Source organism: Mus caroli, unplaced genomic scaffold, assembly GCF_978045245.1.
Source record: "Mus caroli unplaced genomic scaffold, Mus_caroli_1 scaffold_16, whole genome shotgun sequence".
NCBI classification, from domain to species: Eukaryota; Metazoa; Chordata; class Mammalia; order Rodentia; family Muridae; genus Mus; species Mus caroli.
The window spans coordinates 66,199,807-66,221,129 of NW_028227271.1; the positions used below are offsets into that span (position 1 = coordinate 66,199,807).

General features: G+C 45.9%; 1 protein-coding gene across 1 annotated transcript; it reads right to left on the minus strand.

Annotated features, from left to right (window-relative positions):
• Positions 1–3,179: 3,179 nt before the first annotated feature.
• On the minus strand, positions 3,180–10,300 carry Odf1 (outer dense fiber of sperm tails 1). Its single transcript, XM_085831649.1, has 3 exons — positions 9,871–10,300; positions 6,078–6,087; positions 3,180–3,675 (listed from the first exon to the last, which is right to left on the minus strand). Exons 1-3 carry the CDS (start codon positions 10,178–10,180, stop codon positions 3,216–3,218), a joined length of 780 nt encoding a protein of 259 aa, XP_085687775.1. The 5' UTR covers positions 10,181–10,300; the 3' UTR covers positions 3,180–3,215.
• Between the last annotated feature and the right edge of the window lie 11,023 nt (positions 10,301–21,323).

The following is a 21,323-nucleotide window of genomic DNA, read 5'->3' on the forward strand; positions in this document are numbered from 1 at the left end:
TCATTACACTCATTTAGTATGTGTGCACTCCATGGTACATGTGTCTCTCGGGGATTGAACTCAGGCTGTCAGACTTGGTGGTAAATTTCTCTATCCACTGAACCATCATGCCCGACTCAGCCTTGTTTATCAGGTTATTTCCCCTTGCATGTGGTAGGCAAACAAAAACATCCAGTTCTCCTAAGGCCAAGCATGCAAGCTCCTACCTGACCACAGCAATGTGGAGGACCAGTCTGGATGGCCACTCTGGCCTTTTCTACTCACCGGAAGTTTAATTTCGTTGCCATCTCCCTCATTCCCCTCTGTGCATTCTTCCTTATCAGCCCTCCTTGAGTTGAATTTAACAGACCTATGAAAGAGTCTCCATTCACTGTGGAGCAGTACCTCGTGTTTCAATATGAATGTCCAGCTGTTGGGTTGGTGGATGCATGGGTGGACTACTACACGAGTAGAGGGATGAAAACATGACTGGTACCTAGGGGCTCTGGAAATGGTGCCCTTGGGAGGCCCAAGGTCCCTAATTGTTCAAGATTCCATGGGGTAGGTTTGATAGGGTTCATCTCTTTTCAAAGTCATTTTCAAAGTTTATAACTTAGAAACTAGAATGTAGTGAAACATGTAGTTTTCACTACATGTATCAGCATGTAGTGAAAACTTGGCCAGACAAAGAGGTGAGAAATGTAAGGTTTTGGGGGATCCACTTGAGCTCAAAAAATGAAGACATGGAGGCATCTGTGTAATTTGTCTGCTGGAGCAGTTCCTCAGCTACACCAGCTAATCTTAATCTTAACCCGACTTTTCCACCATTGTGTCCCTGCCTCCCTCCCGGCTCCACCCCCCCACCCCCGACCCCGTTTGGTTCCTGTCCGTACTTCTGCAGCAGCTAGTCTCTGTCCTTCCTTCCAGCCCCAGCTCCAGCCACACTCTGAACTCCTGCAGTTGGCCTTGGGGACTACAGGACCCTCCCCCTGACAGCTTACGTTTCTCTCTGAGCAGTGAGGAAGACACAAACATTTGCATGTCCTGCCAGCCTGGTGCCACCAACCCAGCAATTAACAACTCAGAACACAGGGACTTACCTTACAACTTGTGTCAGGATGGGTTATCCGTACAGGTGAAGAAACAGTTTGGTGTAAGACCCAAATAGCTAGATGCTAGGTAATTCATTTTGGAAATGGCTCAATGCTTTTACTTGGCATCTATATTAGAGGATCAATACTTCCCTCAGTTAAAAGCCAAGTGTGTCTGCCATCACTGATAGCACTATCAGTGTTCTCAAACCTTGAACTTGAGTCTTAGAAAGATGGGATCAGAGAGCTTTATGAATACCCAGAACGTCTAGCTGTAAGCTATATGTTTGAATTACCTAGGAAAGCTTTTAAAATCTTGCTGCCCGGGATGCCTTATAAGTTGATTATTATAATCTCTAGAGACACGACTCGATGAGAAAGATTATACAGACTGAATCCTGGGCTTTGAACATGTGAACATGAGAGGCAAGCACCCTACTTCTACCCTGGAGTACATATAGCTGCAGTGTGTGTGTGTGTGTGTATTGTGGTGCTGCATATGGTATGGTGTGGTGTGTATTGTGCACACATATGGGTGTAGTGATGGGTGTCTATATATACAGAAGCCAGAGGAAGATGATGGGCATCTTATCACTTGAAAGGCGAGTGTCTGGGCTCACTTGCAAGGGCTTTTCTTGATCTGTTATATGAAATGGGAGCCCTCCCTACATGGTGCAATCCAGATGGTGGTGCAGCCCAGATGAAAGGTCCAACAAAGATGCTCTGCTTTCACATGCTCGCTTTTGCTCTGGGCAGCAAAGTCATTCGGTGGCTGCTGTCATTGCTGTGCTCCATCACACGTCAGAATCCGGCCCTGGGGACCTTCCAACCCGGACTGAAGACAAGTGGAGCCCTCCTGGCCTTTGGCATCAGACTGGGACTACTAACACACCAAATCGTGTGGACTGAGAAACTACCAGGTGTTCTGTCCTTTCTGTTGGACAACCCAGACTGTATTGTGTGAGCCACAGAATCTTTAATTGTTTCGACTAGGCTAGCTGGCCAGCAAGGCCCAGGACCCACCATCTCCATCCTCAACGCTGGGGCTACAAGTGTGAGCAGTCATGCCCGACTTTTACTGGTACAGGGAATTTGAACTTGAGTCCTCACACTTGCACAGACATCATCATTCCTACCCTCTGAACCGTCCTCTCAGCCTAGCATCCATATGTATAGAGTTCAATTCCCAAATGCTGCCCATACTGAGAAAACCTAATCCACACATAGCTAAGACCAAAGAAAGGGCTTAACTATGCAAACAAGAGTTCTGTCCTCAAAGAGTCTGAGACCAGCTGCAGCCGGTCAGTTCCCAGCATCCCTTCATTTTGCCTGTATACCTCCTTGCTTTTTTCCCTGGCAATCAAGAGCCATTCTGGAGGACAGGCATGGTGGCATATGCCTTGCCTTTAATCTCAGCACTCTGGAGGCAGAAGACGTAGATTTCTGTGAGTTTGAGGCCAGCCTTATGTACATAGTGAGACCCAACCTCAAAAACAAACAGGAAAATCCAAATTCAAGTGAACTACACTATCAATTTGTGGAAGCTGCAGTTTCCTACACTATATCTGCACTGACCTTCTGTGCAGAAAACCTGTTTCAAGAGTTGGAAAAGGGGAGATAATTGAAAAAAAAAAAAAAAACCCAAGAAGCTGCAAAGTACCCTGGGCCAGAGATGGAGAGTCAAAATCACAGGAATGCTGTCCTGTTCTTTCTGGCTGTCCCGTCCTTGGGGCTGTGAACACGGTCACTGCCCCATTCTTTTAAGGATTTTTTGATCCCCCAGTAAAATCCAGTCTTCTTGGATCGGCATTGCCACTACAGTATTATCTTCCACCTAAACTCCTCTGACAGAGTGGTTTCTAGGCTGGGCCATTTCACAGAGTCACTTAGTGTCCTGGAATGCTTCTGGGGGCTTGGAGATGGTTGGGTATGGAGGACATCTAATATCCCACCCCTATCCCTTAATTCTTAAATTAGCTAACTCTGTAGGGAGTCAAACCAAAGGACACAATGTCATCAGATGCAGTTCTGTATTATGTTTCCTACACACTGGAACTACACGGGCTCTGGGAAGGGGACGAGAAATGCTGAAGAGCTGCCTGGCTGGAGTACTGACTTCTGCTAAGACAAGTTCTTACATACACCTTACAAGATCATCTTCCTACAGGAGAATCGGCTTCCACAGGGATAGCAGGGGTTGCAAGGGTCGCAGGGGCCGCAGGGACCACAGGGGCCACAGGGGCCGCAAGGGCCGCAGGGGCCACAGGGGCTGCAGGGGCTACATGGGTTGCAGGGATTACAGGGAGACGTGCAAGGGTAACATGGAGACTCGATCTTGACGCAGCTGCCGAGCCCGTAGGAGTACGTCACGTCCTTCTCATCCACACATGGCGGCAGACTGAACTCTTTGCAGATGTTCATGTAACTGTACTTTTTGGATCCGAGGCAGTCGTACCTGTTTTCCCTCTCGGCCGACACGCAGACCTTCCCATCTTTCACGCGCACTTTGACTTGATCAGGTTCAAAGCCGCACACATTCACCGATCCCAATATGTTACTGCTGCAGCAAGAGGAGGCCAGAATTCTATTTGTCGTCCTTCTGAGTCTGTAGTTGAAAAGGGAGGAAGGGAGAAAAGAGATTAGACCTTAGCAAGACTAAAAGAGCCCCGCCCCCACTCCACCCCGTGCCAGTCACGGTGCCTCAAACTGATCAAAGTCTGCTGGCCTTTCAAGTCTTTCTCAGGTTTAAGTCCAGCATCTCCTGTTTAGTTATGGAAACTTGGCATGTTCCTTAACCTGTGACTCAGTTTCCTTACCTGTCATAATGGTGATACGACATCACAGCACTGGTGGATGGTTAGAGGAGACGATGTTTTACTCAATACTATGTTGGTTCATTATAAATCTAGCTTAATTACTACCATTAGCATTACTTTTACTATCATCATATGGAGCCAGTTTTGTTTTCGTTTGTTTTCTGATGTTGACGTTTGAACCTAGAGCCTCAGGAACTCAGGGAAGTACATGACTAGGTTACAGTCCCTTCTCGAGGCTTCTCTTCTTTTTTAACTCAGACACAACCAACAAGCTAGCATTTGAACTCTGCATCTTAAAGACAGGTACCAAAGCCAGGAATAATTTCAAGTAGCCTGAAATGGGTGCTGGGAACTGAACTCCAGGAGGACAGCAAGTGTTCTTACTGCCGAGTTATCTTATTAGCCCCCAGATCATCTCTTTATGCTGAATTTTATTGAAACATGTTCTTAAGTTACCTAAGTACATTGCTGAAGATATGAGGTTTTTTTATTCTGTCTGTGTGTGTGTGTGTGATTTCCTCATACATGTAGGTAGACCTATAACATGTTTATCATGCTATATATGGTACTTTTAATTTGTATGTCTCATTTGATAAGACTTTATGGGACTAGCTTTAAAATGTGAATTACTACCCTTGTATTAAAAATTACAAACTATGAGTTGGCCAATTAAACAATGGCCAGTAGAACTCAGTCCTAGAAGACACTGAGGCAAACAGAGACAACCTGAGCAATGGATCAGATGATGCAGTAAGAGATCTTGAGCCTTGTTCTACCCTGGCCCTGGGGAAACAGAGTAGTGGGGTAGTCCTCCTTTCTCTGTTTGTGCTGGGGTACCTTAGGTCATACCAAAAAGAAAGAAAGAGAACTGGAGTCTTTAAAAACACTGGCTCTGTTGGAAGTAGACTTAGCCCTGTCTCAAAGAGTGTGGGCAGAGAAGAACTCACAAAGGCGTGGAGAACTAGACACCAGCTCACTCTAGATGGATCATGACTTGAAGAAGCAGGCAAAGGCATGTGTGAAAGACCTCCCCAAACTCCCTTATGGTGTGTGTGTTGGGGGAGGGGTTGTGAGTACAGACACACAACACGGGAGAGTCAAAATCTTGTTCGCATGAGAAACATTAAATCCTGACATTAAAGATAGCAAGGATGGACGGAAACTAGCAAAAGGCACAGAAGCTCAAGCAGGATCCCTGCTGCTGATTCTTCCGGGAAAAGCCTAGACTGTTCTCCACAGGAGCTAGAGACTAGCCTGGGAACCTGATTTATCAATCAAAGCCATCCTTCAAATCCACTTTCTCTTAGACACCTGAGTCTCAGGTACAGTCAAATGTATTCTATTGCTAGCCCCTCCTCATCTTCCTCTGTTCCTGTCATCTTGGCTCCTTGGGTCCTGCATTAGCTCATTTAAGGGTCTTCACACTGCTCAGGGGTCCCACTCTGTCCAGGGGGCCCACACCATGAATCTTCAGAAGATTCATGCCTAAAGCTCTCATCCAGGTCAGATTTCTTATCCCTTCTACATTAATAGCTATGAGCAAGAATATGTAGTTGTAGAAGAACTTGTTGGGACCATATTTGACTCGTCAAACAACTCTGAACTTGGAACTTTTGCCTTTTGCCTGATGGGTTACCCACAACCCCAAATGGGTTTCTCCATGGCTACAAGGTTCTGAGCCAAGAAAAATGGCTTCCTGTGTCTCAGTCCCTTGGAGTTGAGGGAAGCTGGCCAGCTATGGTAGAGACTGTGCCTGTGCCCAGTTTCCTATTCCTCTCCTGGACAGAGCTGTGCTCACTCCCATGTCCAAGCACCCTGCCTGCCCTGTAACGAGTTATAGATCCAGCTGTTTTCACAAAGATAAAGTTCAAGCTGTGAGGAAGAAAGTAACACAGACAAGACTCTGAACTGCAGACAGGTGGCCCACCCTCTAGACTTCATGGGGATATTCTTTTTCTCTTCAATTTCAATTTCAAAGAGCTGGCTAAACTTCACTGCTCACCAACACATATTTATCTTCATTTACTGCCTTCTACCCTGCTCAGTGTATGTTTGCCTAGCTATACATGTATGAGTGAATGGAGGGCACATCAGGCAACCTTAGCTCTTGAGACAGGGTCACTCTCTGAACCTGGACCTCATCAATTAGACTACACCAGCTGCCAGCAAACCCGAGATCCCCCATCTCCACCTTCCCAGTGCTGATAGATGCCACAGCACCCAACTTCTTTATGTGGGTACCGGGGATCTAAACTCAGATCTTCATGCTTGTGGGGTAAGCGCTTGAACAACCAAGCCAACTCCTCAGCCCCCTTCCTGCCTTCTTTTCTTGCTCTCTCTTTTCCTCAGACTTTTAGAGTAGGCAAATGTCACTTGGCAACAGGGACCAGGTTGTGGGGTGTGTGAGACACAGGCATCTGGTTCCCATTTCTAGATTCACTAGGTTGGTGTAAAGCTGAGACTTTGCCTTTCTAGTAAGTGCCAGGTGATGCTACTCCACTGGTTCAGGGGCCACACTGAGAACTACACGGATGTGCACATGTCCTTTAGACTTGGGCAAATGTTGCTTTGCTCTATCATCTCCTAGTCAACAGGAACATTGCTCTTTAATGCTTCACTGTCATAAATGACTAAGACAGGTTACTGGGATATTCGATGGGAATTGCTAGATGTCTAGTTTTTACTCTATGAGCCGCAAGTCATCTTTATAAGGCTATGTAGGCTCTACCTTAAACAGGCGTACCCTAAGTTTGAGACCTTTAGTGAACAAGTGTAAATCCATTAAACAAAAAGATTAAACCAATTAACAAACACACACCTGAGACCAGAGGTGTAATTTGGTGACAGAGTACTTATTCAGCATAGCAAGGATCTGAGTTTTATTTCTAGCACTAACAATAAAATAAAAATGCGTTTGAGCATTTTCATTGAGCCTCTTGCCTAGGCAGATGGATCTGTTTGAGTTCCAGGGCAGCTAAGGCTACCCTGTCTCTAAAATAAAAACAAAAAAACAAAACAAAAATTCAATTGAAATACTTGGGTACATCAACTGTGTTCAGTGATGGTGGACCCTAAGACCCATGGGTTTGAATGGGTATAAAAGACATCAAAGAGGCAGCTTACTTCTACCATTCAGTGGATCCAGAAGAAGCTAGAAGTTCTCATCTGTGGGAAAAAACAGCTTTTTTGGTAGCCATAAAAACCTCTGCCCTACATCAGCCTGGCTGATTGAGTAGATTCACTGAAAATCTCAGACTCATAGCATGAAAGCAAATGAGAAGAGACTACTTGAGGTTTTAAGATGGCGTCTTGTGTGTGTGTGTGTGTGTGTGTGTGTGTGTGTGTGTGTGTGTGTGTGTGAGAGAGAGAGAGAGAGAGAGAGAGAGAGAGAGAGAGAGAGAGAGATTTCCCAGGGAATTTCTTATTAAGAGTCAAGCTAACCACAGACTCTTGGGTGAGAGGATGGAAGCCAGTCTTGAGATTGGTTGCTGGGTACCAGTAAAAGGTACAGAGAGAGGCTGAGCTCAGTGCAGCTCAAGGGTATAACTGCAAACTAAGATGCAGCTGGTTGCAAGGAGTCGAGCAGACGTCAATGTCGCCATGGGCATCCATTACGTAGACAGGACTGAGGAAGGACAGAGTTTTGTTAGTTTTCTAGCTTTAGTACAAGAGTCAGGGAAGCCTGTGACGTGTGGGTGTATGAGCGTAACTTGGACTGGCTGTGTGGCTTCATGAGAGAAAACTGATTCTACCCTCTCCATCCCTTTGAATCCAAAAGTAAGGGAAAAGTCAGGCGGCTGCTGGAGCTTGCAGTTGCAAAGGTAAGAAGAAAAGGAGAAAACTGAAGCAGCTAAGGAAACAGAAGAGCTAAGTCTGGCACCACTAAGGAAGACTCAGGCTTAACTTTTTGAAGCAGCTACTTAAGCAAAATGCTAGTGGGTCGGACTTTTTAATCCGAGTCTAAAAAAGCCCAGTGTGCACACATATCAATCAGTCAAACCACAGACACTCGTGGAGGGAATTTAAAATTTGTTACTAAAGTCTGGGCAACACTTGAAAAGACCAGTGCCCAGACATTCTTTAAAGGAATGAAAGGTCATGAAGATAGGAATTTGAAACTCAGAAAGCCTTGAGTACAGTTTCATTCTAAAGATGGTGTTTAAAAAAAAAAAAAAAAAAAAACGGAATGGAGATTATTTCTAGATCTATTCAGTCAAGTGTCAGATGCTAGATTAAAGATAAGAAAAAAAAGAAAGCATTTAATTGAAAGAAAAAATTAGTCATGAGTCCTTTGGGATTAGAGCTCAGATCTAGGCTTAGCGTTTTCCACTCCTATTCAGGAAAACTAAAGCTGTAGTTTTACACATGACACTGAGCCCTTTCAGACAGTGACAGTGTCAGGCTGTTGGCAATAGAGTGCAGACACTTGGTAAGATGGTATGAATTGGAAGAAAAGTGCTGGGGAAGAGATAAAGAGCAGGGGGGTCTGAGATTCGCAGATGCAGAAATTAAGGACACTGTCCACCTCACACACTAAGGCCGGGACTCAGGAGACCTAGACACTACCAGGAAGGGTACCACAGACCAGAGGAAGCAGTGCTCTTTCTGAACTTATATGGGAATAAGGCATGAAGTCGAGTCTACTGTGGCCTTGTGGCAGGAGGCAGGAGGATACAGACAGAGAGAAAAACATCTTCCCTGCGAAGTGGAGAAGTGGGAGGCACCAGGTGACCATGTTAGAATTTAGAGCCACGGAGAGAGGACACAGACCTGCTCCCAAAGACACTTAATATTTGAACCAAGTATTAATTGTTATTTCACAGTGTAAGTTAGATAAACTTGACATCCTAAGGGAGTAAAAATAAACATTGGTTCAAAATATAGATGAATTCGTCGGTGACTTCTTCATTCCAGACTGTCAGGCAGGTCTGACCCTGACCCTTAGTGACATCGTCAGTAATTGTCCCATTATCCTTCTCAGTGAAACATCACTGTTGTCAAGGGACTTTGCCCATCAACCCACTCACCCAATAATTCTTCCATTCATCCATCTATCTGCCTGGCCATCCTCCCATCCATCGAATTTGTGTCTGGCTTATCTGCTGCTGATCTTTTCATTGAACATATCATACATAAAAGAACTTTCCAACTTTTCAATCCCCCTTTTGAGACAGTCTCACAGAGCACAAGCTGGCCTCAGACTCATTCTGTATCAGAACCTGTGAGCCTCCTGCCTCCACCTCAGAGTCAGCTACTACACTCAGTTCTCTAATCCACTGGATGGGTGTACAGTCATTTATATAACCAGGGGACAATGCCCACTTCCACCATTTCTCCCCTGTATACAGACTGTGGGTATATATTAAAGTTAGGAAAGGATAGGAAAAGAAACTAAAGAAATACCCCCCCCCCATTATATTATCCAATTCCATTGAGATCCCAATCTACTATGCTGACTGCAACCTGTGATGTTGCAAATCCCTTCTAAGGTTGGAGGGGAGGCCAGCACAGCAGCCCTAGCTCTAAATCAACTCTGCCTGAGACTGGGTGGGAGAACGATTCCCACACACTGGGGAAACGCCTTCAGTGTTCAGCCTCTGCTGTGGAGGCTTCTGGCCCACAGTAAGGATTTGACTGATTTTGACTTTCTTCTCCTGCAGTCATTTCTGCAAGCCCAAATACACCCAGATCACCTCAGTCATTCCCAGAAGATTGGTTGAGTTTGCTGTTTCCAACAGCTTTTTAATGACACCCCTATTTTACCTTCATTAAGGCTACCCTATTTACCACACTGCCCCTCTCGCCTCTCTATTCCCACTGTTGGCCCACCTACTAGTCTCTTCTTAAGCCTCTCCTGGTCACCTGAGTCACTATCTGGATCCCTTTTCACATCCATTCATCTGTCACTTTCCCCATGTCCCTGCCTCTTCCCACCATGTGGCAGCTACACTGACTCTCAGGTCACACCCTTTCCCTCAGCCAACACTCTTTCTTATCAACGGCGCAGATTGCTTTCCTCTCTAAACTGCGGAGCGATGGGCGAAGGCAGTACAGCTTGTAGTCACACAGGCAGCACGGGTAGTAGAGGTCACACAGGCCACAGGAGCGGGATCGCTTGGAGTAGCAGAGGCAGTAGGGATAGGGATGCAGGTCGCAGCAGCAGTACGGGTGCATGTATAAGTCACACAGGCAGCGGGAGCTGATTTCGTCGATACATCTCAATTGTCTTAATTCTCTGTCCACCTTCTTTATGTCCCTCCTAACACTGTCCAAAAGACAACTCAGTGCGGCCATTATGGTCACACCTTATTGTTCTGTGAGTACCTTTGGGAAATGGCACTCAGAGGAAAAAATTGTTCTAAGCTCTTCTCAGAGGCCTCCTTTAAAATTAAATGAGCCACACATGATTCACTTACTTTAAAGCTTGTGTTCTGTGACCTCACCCACCCTCTAAGTATGTCATAGTCTCTTGGTTACCATGCCAACCACAAACAGTTATGGTCCCCTGAGACCCTCCTCAGGGTTTCTCCCAGGAAGGTATTCCTACCAAGAGCTCGCTCACCCTGGGTGCTGGTGCACCTTGAGGACTTCCCTTGAGTGTCCTTGACTTGTAGGAGTTAAGACAGTCATGGCTGTCACTGTGGAAAGGGCAGGAGCCACTTGGCTCTAGTCTCTGTGTCCCCATTATAGGCCTGAGCCTTGTTGTAAGATTCTTTTTGGCTGTTGGCCCTTCTCTCCTACCAAGTCAGTCTCAAGTCTGCCTTTGTCATTGGCTTTCTCAGTCCCACATCTCTGAGTCCCACCCATTATTATTTATTATTATTATTATTATTATTATTATTTCCTGGTGCCAGGGATCAAACCCAGGGTCTCATACATCACAGACAACTGCCCGTCCTCTACCAGCTAGGGTTCTAGCTAGCCAGGAACATCAGTTCTCCACTAGCTGGAGCCCAGAAGCTCTCGGCTTCTACTGCTCAGGGTTTCTGTCTACAGTCATCACCCCACAACAAGGACCTGAGGTCTTGTTTCTAAGCCTCCAAGTGTCCCCAAGCATTGGTCCCTGACCCTCTTCCACTATCCGGAACCCTTTGCTTCAGCCATGCCCCATTCTCTAACATGGATCAACCTCCAAGACCGCAAACTCACCTCAGATTTGACTTGTCCTTCTTAATCTACTTCTATCTCTCAAGCCTCTAGTCCCTTCTTCCTAGACTAAATCCTAGGGAGGGCACATGAGGACAAATGGATGCGACACCAGAGAGGCAACTAAGAGCTGGGCTTGAAGGCCACAGTTAGGGGTTTGACCTTTTATTTTCATTTCAACAAAGGATCATTGATTATTCCTCCTCCCCTATTGATAAATGTTAAATGTGAGCCAGACCCAGTGAAGAGGCAAGGAGGGTCCGGGCTGGTGGTCACAGCTCAAGGGAGCATAAAAGGGAAGCTGGCAAGATGGTTCAGAGATAAGAGCTTTTGTGCTCTTAGAGAGGAGGGCTGGATATTCAATCCTGACGAGGTAGTTCACAGCCATCTGTAACTCCAGTTCCACCGTAACATCAGATCCACAAACAGGGATCTGATACCCTCTTTTGACCACCACAGGCCCCAAGCACGAACATCTTGCACATACATACACGCAGGCAACACACACATAAGATAAATCAAAATTTAAAAAGCAAAGAAGCCCATGGGCTCATTGTCCCACACTCAAGCTCCACCCACTCTGTCCTTTCCACAAGGTAGCCAAAGTGATTTCAGATATAAATTTGTCCTACCTACTTCTCACCTTAAACATCGGTCTTCCCTAATTTTTTTGTTCTTGTTTTTGGAGACATGGTTTCACTAGGTGGCCCTAGCTGGCCTGGAACTTTCTGTGTATAGCCGGCTAGCTTTGAACTCAAAGAAATGTGCCTGCCTCTGTCTCCCAAGTGCTGAGTTGAAAGGCAGACAGCACCACACCCAGTTTGCTTTAGCCTGTTGAAAGAAGTATTAAGCTTCTTTCAAGGGTCTGACAACAGGACCTCTGCCTACTCTCCCTGCCCATATTACCATGGCATTTGTCCCCCCCCAGCCACAATGGCCTTCCCAAAGAGAAGTGGCCTTCCCACTCACTCTGGGGGCAGGGGGCGGGGGACATGCCCCATTCTATCTATCTCATTTGGAGGTAAACCCAGTTGTTTTGCCTACTTAGAAGTTGATATCTCTGACCTAGTCTTGGATCTAGTTCATTACTGGGCTATCTCACATGGCTCTCCTTGGGGAAGCCTTCTCTGTCCCATCACCAAACATTTATAACATGTCCCCCTCCCCTCTCTCCTGACAAGGTCTCATATAGCTCAGGTTAGCCTTCAACTCACTGCACAGCTGAGAAGGACCTTGATTTTCTGATCCTCCTGTCTCTGCCTCCTGAGTCTGAGATTACAGGTGTGCACCACCATGCCTCAGTACTGAGGTGCTAGGATCTGAGCTAGCCGCACGCATGCCTGACAAGCTCTATTCAGCCCCGACACATTGCCTATATGACATAGGTTTTCTATTTCTAATATTAGACTAAACGGCATAGTGACTGGTTTTGCTCCCCAGTAACTACCCAACTTGATGACTGGTACATTGTTAGCATTTACACATCGAACTACCCAATGAACAGACTAAGCAGAACTCAGAGGACAGAACGAAAACGGAAGACAGGAGGAGTCAGTAATGACTCCCAAGTCTGCAGCTGGGCATGCTCATGGGGTCACTGAGGCATGAATCACGGGAATGGGAAAGAGCTAGGGGTGGAATGTAGAAAACAGGAGAGTAGTGGCAACCTCGGGGAGGAGCTGTGGAGGAGGCCTGTGCATAGTGACCTACAACTCAGAGAGACAAAGGAGATGCAAACCAGGGAAACAGATGCCATGAATAGCTCACAGGAGAACAGGGCGGAGACAAACTATGGCGGTAAAAGCAGCAGAAGTAGAGTGAGGGAGCCCATCAAAGTCTCTCACCAGAGAGGCCATAGCCCCTAGGCCCAAGGTGCTGTGTGTTATCAGCCTGGCTTTCCCAATTAGTGCTCAGCACTCCCCAGCCTTGACCTAGACGGGCCCCTCCCCCTCTGTGAAGATGAAGTGTTGGGGATGCTTAGCCAGAATCCACAGAGGCGTCTGGAGGAGAAGCTGGCCACCTGGGTCATGTGGGATGAATCAAACAGCGCGGTTGAGCTATACTTTTCTAGGGACACAAGCTAATGCCCTTCGCAGATGGCTCTGTACATTTCTGAGGGGTAGGTGGCCTCCATCACCAGGGCCGAGACCTGTGGAAGTGTCTGGATTTCTCTAGCTCCAAGTGAAAGACTACTGAGTGTGCATACCCCTATGAACTCCTTGCTTAGCAAATGTCAGCAGAGGTTTGATCAGGCAGCTGGCAGTTTTAACTTATTAAATACACATTTTTTTCAGAGCTTAAACACACGTCTAAATCTCTATAGCATGTTATTAAGATACTCCTGGCTTCGTTTCAACTAGGATTTCCCCATTTTCCCACCTTCCCTAGTAATTTTACTCTTCCATCGCAAAATACAGTTTTTACATGCTGTCAGAGACTGGATATGTATATTTAACAGTTTGATGGAGCAGTCATGCTGGCAGTACTGGTAGGATATGTTGAAGAGAATGTATGTAGAAGGATCATGAGTTCAAGGCCAATTTGGGCTACATTTTTTGCTGGGTGTGGTGATACAAATCTTTAATCCCAGTAGCTGGGAGGCAGAGATAGGTAAATATTTGGTGGAATTGTGGTCCATTCACACCAGAAGGCTGAAAATCATTAGAGTCTTCTAAAATCCCTTAATGACAAGCTGCAGGCACAACCCCTTGACCCATTAACACAAGTATACATTGGCTCTCGCAGAGGTGGGGTCATTCCTTACCCAAGATTACAGTCATGGGAATACCTACTCACCGTGGCTGGTACCCAGACAGAAACTCTTCTTCTGACAGAAGTCAGGAGGTAGCAACTTCCCAAGCCACGCAGTCCCTACCTGGTCCCCAGTGTCAGCAGTAATATATGCCAGAGGCAGACTCTGTGGCTTCCTCCACCAACTGAGACAGGTACAGGACAAGTCCATTCACCAAGCCAGTGTGTTACAAAGGTATCCATCTAGAGGATACCTTTGGGACCAACACCCAGTGTGTAAATATTAAACCCAAAATTATGCCCTCAGCATGGCTTTAATTCAGTTGAAAAGAATCCATTGAAGGAGAGAATGAACTTTAAAAATGACTGTGGTTATCTCTGAGATGTAGGATATAGGAGACTTTTAAAAGTCTCTCTTCTAGGGCTGGGAGTATAACCTAGCAGTAGAATCGTGAAAGGCCCTGGGATCTTTCCCACATAAACAAACATAAATGCATTTATTATTACTATTATCATCATCATTATTATATGTGTGTGTGCATGATATAATGTGTATGTGTTACACACATGGAGAGGTCAGAAGACAACTTTGTGAAGTCAGTTCTCTCTTTCCATCTTTACGTGTGTTCTGGGAATTGAACTCACATCACCAGGCTTACACGGCAAGTGCTTTTACCCACTGAGCCATCTCACCAGTCCTGAAATACTTCTGCTATCTTATAACTAGCATTCTTTATCTACTCAAGGCTCACCTCTGGCCCCATCTGAAAAATCCAGGTAAAAGGCTATGGAGATGGCACATGGATAAAGTGCTTCTGTCAAAGCTTGAGGTTCAAGGCTGGGAACTTCAGCTCACACATAAAGCCAATGAGGAGGGCGAGGATGATAGGGAGGACGGGGATGATGGGGTTGGCGGGGATGGCAGAAATGACAGGGATGATGAGAATGACAGGGATGACAGAGATGATGAGGATGACAGGGATGACGGGGATGAGAACACACTTGTTATCCTGCTGTTTAGAAGGCAGAGTCAGTGAACTCCCTGAGAAGCTAGCTAGATTAGTCAAATGAATGAGTTCCAGGTTCAGTGGCAGACCCTGCCTCAGAACAGGGGAGAGTGATTGAGGAGGTTACACAGTGTCACACATATGTAGATAACTACATCCGTCTGGGCAGGCCACTGGAAAGTCTAGTAAGACACATCTTTAGCCTGACCATCACCCAGGAAACCTTCTTTTAGGTGGAAAACTCTCTCCCACTCCCACCATTAGGTACAATCAATGAAGTTGCCTAGCCAAAGTATGGGTGCCTAAGCTGGCCAAACCACTGTCCTGAAAATAGCTCATATTCCTAAATTGGTCCTCAGCTGCTCTTTGGGTCTGCCATCTCCTCAGCTATTTCCAATAACCTTGTCTTTTTTTTTTTCTCTTCTTTTTTCCTTCTTTTGTTTTTTTTTAGACAGGATTTCACTATATAGCTCAGGCTGGCCCAGAACTTACTATATGATGTTGCCCGGATTGATCTTGACCTCTAGGCAATTCTCCTGCTTCAGCTGAAGTCTCCCATGCTGGGAAGACAACATGTGCCACAGAGCCTGCCTCAAAACCCTCTGATTCTTCTATTTAAAGAGGGCAACTGAAGTGCTGGGCATGAATGGTGATATGTACTGGGATTACAGCTCTTAACAGGCAACTGTAGAAGGATCTCAAGTCTGAGACCAGCCTGGGCTACATAGAAGATTGAAAAGCAAAACAAAACAAAACAACAACAATAACAACAACAAAAAGACCAAGACAAGCCTACAGCTCAATGGCTTCGGCCTGTGATTGTAGCTACTCAGGAGGAGGGCCAAGTCCAAGGGCAACTGAAAAAATAAAGAGCTGGGGCACAGCTCGTTAGTAGAACACTTGCTTATCTATCGTGGAGGCCCTGATTGAATTCTATCCCCAGGACCAGAAAAATAAAGAGCTGGAAGAGAAAAACAACAACAACCAAAAGCAGACCCGCCTTTGACCTACTCTCAGAGACCACTCCAGGCTGAGCTTGGAGGTGAGGTAGCTGCTGTCCCAGAGGACAAGATCTCATGTGAGCCGTGATGTTCCCCCAGAATAGATCTTGGTGCATCAAGAGCAGCTGTCACACTGAAGGCCTTTGGGTGTGGAACAAAGATGGTGACTCATGTTAAGGGAAAATGATCAGAAATGCCAGGAAGACTATCCAAGAACAGCATTCCTAGGGCAAGAGTCATTTCCATGGGGCTGGAATCTCAGCACTTCAGCTCTGGAAAAGCTCTCATCCACATCTGCCTCCCATTTGGCAGAAAATCTTGGGGCAAGTGAGCCTGCACACCAGGCACATAGGTACTCAGCTGCCCTCATTGGCTTGAATGACAGTGTTCTTATGAATGCATCAGCTCACGTGCTTTACCTCCCTTTAATATTTCAGCCCCATGAGGACCTGATAAAAGAAAGATTTATTTACTTAAAGCCTGAATTACAGGGAGTAGGTCTCAAAACACAGAACAAAGAAGGGCTAGAGAGATGGCTCAGCAGTTAAGCAGGCACACTGATGGGACAGTTTGGTTCCAGCGCCCACATCCAAGGTCTCGGGACCATCTGAATTCCAGCTCAGAGGATGTGACATTCTGACATCTTAGGGTGACTACACGCACTGTTCATGCACACACACACACACTTAAAGATGAAAGAAATCGATCGAGAGAGAGAGAGAGAGAGAGAGAGAAGCTCTAACAATAGTAACCCTACTACATGTTGAGAAGGCTAGGCTGATTCCTTGACAGGCTTCAAATGAACAGTTCAGGAGACTAGGCCTAAATCTCTGTCTCCAAGAACTGGGCAATTCCAGGCAAGTCCAGGCCTGGAAGTTGCCCTGCCACCTGCCCTGAGGCCAGGATGATGGGTCAGCATCAGTTTCTAGACTTCCTCAGCTACTTCCTCAGTAACAGTTTCCAGACCTCCCCAGCAAGTTTCCAGCCCCAACACCCTGGTAATGAAATGTCCCTAGAGTTGGACCCAACAGATTAACATAGAGGTCACCTACCCAGGAATTCCGACTGTGCTTTAAATCGGGCCTGCAGGCTCACTTGGGTGTCTCTCTATTCTGGTAATGAGAGACCCCAGCATGCTGGACTTCTGCAGAATAAAACACTCTTTGCATTTACATACTGTTTGAGTCTAGGGTATCATTCTTTGGTGAATAAAGGACCCTTGCAATGTTAGTGCCAACTGTATTTTAATTTAATTCTTTCTCTTTGTACATTTTTTTCAGTTCTGGGCGTTGAACCTGGAGTCTGTCCCATGTTGAGCAGCTCTGTGCTCTGTGTGTATGTTCATGTATGCATATGCACATGTATTGGTTGGGTGCTTTTCCTCAGGAAAGCTCTCCAGCTTGGTTTTTGAGCTGACACCTCCCACAGGAACCCTGGATCAACGCTTTGACTGGAAAGCTGATCTCCTGATCCCACCCCTCCCCCTGCATGGGAGTTACAGCTATACACCACTGCACCCAGTTTTTACATGAGTGCTAAGGGTTCCAAACTTAGATCTAAGCCACCCCATTTGGCCACAAAAGACATTTTTAATAGGTTTTATTTTATTTTATTTTATTTTATGTAGCAGAAGAGGCCAGCAAACACCTTTAATTCCAACACATGGGAGGCAGAGGCAAGAGGATCTCTGTGAGTTTGAGGCTAGCCTGGTCTATATAATAAGTTCTGGGACAGCCAAGACAAAAACAACTAAAACCATTAGCACACAAGGGCACTGACTTACAAATCTCATTTCCTAATGTCTGGAATAATGCAGAATAGCTGAAGTATCTCGCCTTCCTCCAATCCATTGCAACACATTATTTAAATGGAGAAGAAAACCCAGGTGTGCTCAGATGTGAATTTTACAAAGGAAGGACTTCTCAGACTCCTGATGGTCATGGCCATTTAATGTCAAAGATGGCTGCTTTAGTTCAACGTTCTGGAAACTCCCAGTAGCATGATAGCCATACTGTGATGGTTTGTATATGCTTAGCCCAGGGAGTGGCACTATTAGGAGGTGTGGCTTTGTTGGAATAGGTGTGTCACTGTGGGCTGTCAGCTTTAATAACCTCATCCTAGCTGACTGGAAGCCAGTCTTCTCCCGTTTGCCTTTGGAACAAGATGTTGAACTCTCAGATCCTCCTGCACCATGCCTGCCTGGATGCTGCCATGTTCCTACCTTTATGATAATGGACTGAACCTCTGTGGGTGTAAGCCAGCCTCAATTAAATGTTGTCTTTATAAAAGTTGCCTCTGTCATAGTGTCTGTTCACAGCAGTAAAACCCTAAGACATATATCATTTCAGGAACATGGAAATAAGTCTCACATCTTGGTTATAGAACTTTTGGGAAGTCTGTTCACTGACTGATCCCTTTCTCTGAAAACTGAACCTCAGGAAGAACTCTCCCAGAACCTCTTCTAAGACATGACCTGCCCCCCCCCGCCCCCCCCGCCCACTAGGAGTGTAAGTTTCTGCACCCAGAGAAGACTCCAAGCACAGCTGGGTCTGCTGGGTTCTCCCCTGTAGGAATTTGACATGGAGTGTGGGGGTGGAGTTACAGGGACAGACCACCTCCCAGCTACTGAGGCTGCTGTATGTGGGAGCAAGTTCTTTGGCTGGGCAACTCCTGGCTTCAAAGTCCAAGATGAAGACTCTCTTGCTTGAGCAGTCTATTCATGAATGCCTCCATCCATTTTCTGGCTTAGCAAATGCCACAAAGGTTGATACCAAAGTATGAATCTGAAAAGAAAAGGAAATAGAAGCTGTAATTATTTAGGATTGAGAATAAACACCAAGCCACAAAAGGTGTACTATACCCAGAGTCCAGATGGCCTTCCACCCATACTTTGCCCTCCTTCCTAGAACCTCCTTGGCTGGGGATGTGACTCAGTAGGTACAATGCTTGACCAGCATGTATAAAGTCCTAGGTTCAAGCCCTGCATAAGTCAACTTGTGTGTGTCTACAACACTCAGGATATAAAGGTAGGAGGACCAGAAGTTCAAAGTCATCCTCAAATATTCACCAACTTTGAGAACCTAGGCTATATGAAACCCTGTCTCAAAAAGGGGTGAAGGCTGGAGCCGTGGCTCAGGAGTGAGGAACACTGGCTACTGCTTTTCCAGAGAACCTGAGTTTGAGTCCCAGAATCCACATGATTCTGGAGGATAGGAGGCTAAGTGCTTATGTTTATGGCTGGGGATGTAGCTCAGTTAGTGGAGTCTTTATCTACCATGCCCAAAGTCCTGGGTTTGATCTTTAGCTTTGCATAAACGGTATGACAACATCCGACTGTAATCACAGCATTTAAGAGGAAGATCCGGAGTTCAAGGTCCTGCTCTGCTACAAAGTGAGTTCAAGGCCAACTTGACCTACTTGTGACTCTGACTCAAAAACAAACAAGTAAAACTGCAAGAGTCAATGGCAGAACATGTGACTTGTTCTATGACTATACATCAATCATCAAATAGCAATAAAAACCATGAGGTAGCAAGGTCCCATCCCCAGCCAAGCAGTGACCCCTTTGTGACTGATCTGAGCCTGACTCATTATGTGAACTTGACTGGTGGTTCTAGCTAAGGAGGTTCTAGGAAGGAGCGCAAAGTATGGGTGGAAGGCCATCTGGACTCTGGGTATAGTACACCTTTTGTGGCTTGGTGTTTATTCTCAATCCTAAAAAATGCTCCCACGGTAGGATTGCTTTTTGCTTTGCTTTGTTTGTTTGTTTTAATCTAAATTTTATTGAGGAATAGTATATCTGCAGAAAAGAGGAAAACATAGCCTGGTGACTTGTCATTCATAGCAAAAGACACCAGAAGCCCTTTTACCCTCAAAGGCCTTGACCTCTCCACGGGGTCCACTGACCTGTTTTCTAGAACCTCAGACAGGTCCCCAGCTTTGTATAAATGCTGATATATAGAAATCTCTATGTTGGTGTCTTGATCCCGTACTCAGCAGCAGGATTCTGAGATCCATCTGTGTTGTAGAATCTGACTCTTTCATCTTGCTGAGTAAAGTCCACTGTACTCCACGCATGGTATTTACACAGATGGCATGGGGGATGGGCCCCACCACAGGGGATGGGTCCCACTAGAGGATATGGTGAAGACCGAGGCTATTAGGGTCTTCCTGGTACATGTCTTGGTGGATAATCACAGCATTATTTTGGCCTGGAGTCACATAGTCATTGGGTGTGAGTTTCTTCTGAAAGATCCTGACAGAATGTAAAAGGTCATAGAAGCCCTGAAATTGTCAAGATAGATGTCACTGTTAGCAGAACTAGCTTCACTGATTTAGAAAAATAGAGGTGCACAATGCTCTGGCCACTCCTTGAACCCGTGTGTCTGCCAATGTTTTGACCATTCCTTGAACCCATGTGTGTGCCCACTGATATTGTGTGTGATATTGGTTGCTAAGAAAGAGTCAGAAAATCTCCCCAGCAACCACAGCCCAGCCAATCCTGAGTTGCTACACCTGCCCCAGACTCTTTCCTTGTACCCCTCCCATACCTATTTCTTGAGAATAGATATTGTTTAGATCTGGAAATCCCCTACTCCCCCCTTCTCCTTTCCCCCCTGAGGGCCTATAAAAACTGGGACCTCTTTCCCCCTCAAGGTCGACTCCTCTACCCCTGCGTGGGATGTGAGTTGTCCCCAGAGCTCTGACTTTCCCGAATAAAGCCTCATGTGGTTTGTATCAAGCTTGGTCTATCGTTGAGTTCTTGGGTGTCCGCTATTGTCCTGAGGCCTGAGCGAGGGGCTCCTCTTGGAGTCTTTCACTTCAGCTTCAATGGACTCTGCTAAGCAGCCTTCCAAAGCATCGTGCACACATATATAGTTGGCAGTGTGTAGTTGAACCAATTTAAACTTATCACCATCTATCTAGTTTACAAATGAATGAACCTCAGACTATGATTATTTTACTAGGCTTTGACAATTTCCGGGGGGTGGGGGCTGGAAGGTAACCCCAATCTACTTTTCTAAATGCTGGCCTGGCTATTACTGTACCCCAAATACTTGCTGTTTCTCCTGGCCATGTGCTCATAGTCCATCTCCTCTCATGGTGGCTTCTCTCTCCTTCCTCTGCAACCCCAACCAGTTAACTCAAAACCCGCCTACCAAAATCCCTCCAGTGTTGACTGTAGTCATTTTTATTTAACCAATAGTTTTAAGGAATAAGATTTACACAACAAAAACTGGTAGATGAATTCATTTGTAGGCAACTAGACCTTTGGAGTACAGAATTTAGCATTACAATACATAGTAACAGATTAAACCTCCACAGCATGAACTGCTGTCTGAATGAGGTCTAGTCTTGTTTTGAGTTTATGCTCCTATGATAGGACCTTCCATATTCCATACTCAGCAGCATCCCTTACAGATCACCTACATCAACTAAGAAATTAGTTAAGAGACATGGAAGGATGAGAGGAAGTTCTCAGCATGCAAAAGAATAGCACATGGGCAGTGTCCAGTGGCAATGAACAGAGAG